Here is a 2,307-nt window from a genome sequence, read left to right as displayed (position 1 = left end):
TGTTTCTCTGCTATTCATAAGGTTTTCCCTGGCCAATTCTTTGAGAAGTGGATGGCCTCCTCCTTCCTCCTAGTCTGTCTCAGTCTGTAAGCTGTTGAAACCTGTACTCCATGTGCAACCCTACTGGGTTTGAGACACCGGTGGCACAGCCTCAAGCCTCACAGCAACATGCCACAGTAGGACAAACTGACAGACAGGTTTGTCTCCCTTAGCTGTTCAAAACTTCTCTACCCTCCCACCCTCCCCTTACGTAGGTCCCTACGTCTTTCCCACTGCTTGGGAGGGCCATGGCCTGGGTCCCTGGCCTTCCCTGCTTCCTGCTTACCCTGCCTCTGCTTCCTTGCTCTGTCCTGGTCCCCCTGCTGGCTTTTTCTCTTCTTTCTCTGGCTTTCCCGCCGCTTGGGAGTGCCGTGGCCTGGGTCCCTGGCCTTACCTGGATCTCTGCCTCTGCTTCCTCACAGATGAGAGGCTTGGCAATCTACTTTTGAAAAATCAGCTATTGAGAACTCTGGAGCATAATTCTAGTCTGGTACACATGGGGTCACCGCAAGTTGGAACTGATTTGTGGCAACTGGAAATGAAAATACAGTGCATGTAATGAAGGTTTTGAAGTAGAATATTAGATAGGCTAAGAGTTATGCTAGAATGGTACAAGGATTTGTCTGATAGAAGGAGAGTTTATTCAAAGGAGAGGTAAGAAAATGTTATGGGGCTGAAAGACGAATTCCAGTTACTAGTTTGTCACTAATTTCTGGTCTTGTAACATTTCTGTTTGGAGAGTAAGTACACAGTATAGTATTATTTGAACATGTCTTTTCTCTGAAAAGAACAAATACGAGAATACGGTAAAACTTATTTCAGTAGTGAGCATTCTTCAAACAGCACTTAAAGCCCTAGTGTAAAATGCTTAAATATTTTCTGCACCTCTTTTTGCAATTCTTATCTCTGGGATTTTCTCTTCAACAGGAAATTAAGCCCCAAAGCCATTATAACCATGGATATGGTGAACCTCTTGGACGGAAAACTCATATTGATGATTACAGCACATGGGACATAGTCAAGGCTACACAGTAAGGGTTTTGTTATAGTTGTGTTTTGTTTTTAGAGATCTGTACTATTTTAAGTGAAATATGAACACAGTTTTTTCTCCTGAGTAAATCTTAATGGATAAAAAATGTTAATATATCAGTTAAATAGTTTCTTTTCCATTAATTAATTTAACATGTATCTCCCTTTGCTTTTGGTATTTGTTGCTATCTCCAGAAGTTCTTTATTATGCCCTAAGAGTACTGAGGTTGATTATGAAGAATGGACTCGGTATTAAAGCACTTTTAAATTGAATATGTGGTGTAAATCAACTATTCTGGATTAGAAATAAAATGTAATTAATGTCCCTCCCCTCTGTTTAAGCCGTGCTGAGTGAAATATCACAAAATTGTCTTAAAGTATGATGTTCGGAATTTCAGATTCTGTCAGTTTTTGAGATAGACTAAGGAAAGGGGTAAATTTAGGATATTATACAAATCATAGGGATAGTAGAATACAACACATATTTGCAAATAAAAAGTAGAAAACTATGTGTTTAGTTTGTAGGTTCTTTGGCTTTAAGAATTGGCTGAAATTCACTGTATCTACTGTAGTTAATAGTCACAGTGTTGTTACTTAGAGTTTTTCTTGGCTCTTCTGATCATCTGTATATGTGCTTCAAAAAGAAAGCATGAAGTAATATCCCATTTATACCATTAAGCAGACCGAATGAAACAGTGTTTCTTTGTTTTGTGGAACTATACAATAACTTTTTCTTAATATAAAAGACTTTACATGCTTTTTGGAAGATAGGCCTGGCAATCTGCTTCTGAAAGGTCACAACCTTGAGAACCGTGTGAATAGCTCCACAGCAACAGACAGCAATAACAACCACATGCTTTTCGTCTCCTTATATTCATTATGTGGAATAGAGTGCTGGAACCCTTAATACTACACAGTGCAAGCCGCATTTCAAAGTAAGGTGACTCTTACTAAACCCTGTTTGTTGTTGTTAGATTCTGTGGAATTGGTTCCAACTCAGTAACTGTACAACAGAGCAAAACACTGCTCAGTCCTATGCCATCCTCACAATCATTGCCATACTTCAGCCCATTGTTGAGGCAGTCGGTGGAACAGTACAAATCTTGTTTAGAAAATTAAGAATTGCAGCATCCTTAACTTGGATCCTTAAGAAGAGGTTCAGAAGTTCCTTGAATGCCTTGGAATTGTATGCAGAATTTTGTGTGTAGGAGTACTGTTCTGGGAGGAGAGTCCAGACCT

At 39.5% G+C, this 2,307-nt stretch overlaps 1 protein-coding gene across 1 annotated transcript in view; it reads left to right on the top strand.

Moving 5' to 3' along the window:
* ZDHHC17 (zinc finger DHHC-type palmitoyltransferase 17) overlaps window positions 1-2,307 on the top strand; it is a 189,428-nt gene that overhangs the window by 73,661 nt on the left and 113,460 nt on the right. Inside the window, exon 2 of the mRNA XM_007947555.2 lies at window positions 967-1,070. Coding sequence (XP_007945746.1) covers window positions 967-1,070 — 104 coding nt within the window. The remainder of the gene's footprint in view (window positions 1-966; window positions 1,071-2,307) is intronic.

This window comes from Orycteropus afer, unplaced genomic scaffold (assembly GCF_000298275.1).
Source record: "Orycteropus afer afer isolate SDZICR_OR568_19922 unplaced genomic scaffold, OryAfe1.0 scaffold00190, whole genome shotgun sequence".
Taxonomy (NCBI): domain Eukaryota; kingdom Metazoa; phylum Chordata; class Mammalia; order Tubulidentata; family Orycteropodidae; genus Orycteropus; species Orycteropus afer.
The sequence above is the reverse complement of the archived record's forward strand: the minus strand, read 5'-3'. Positions and strand labels throughout refer to the sequence as shown.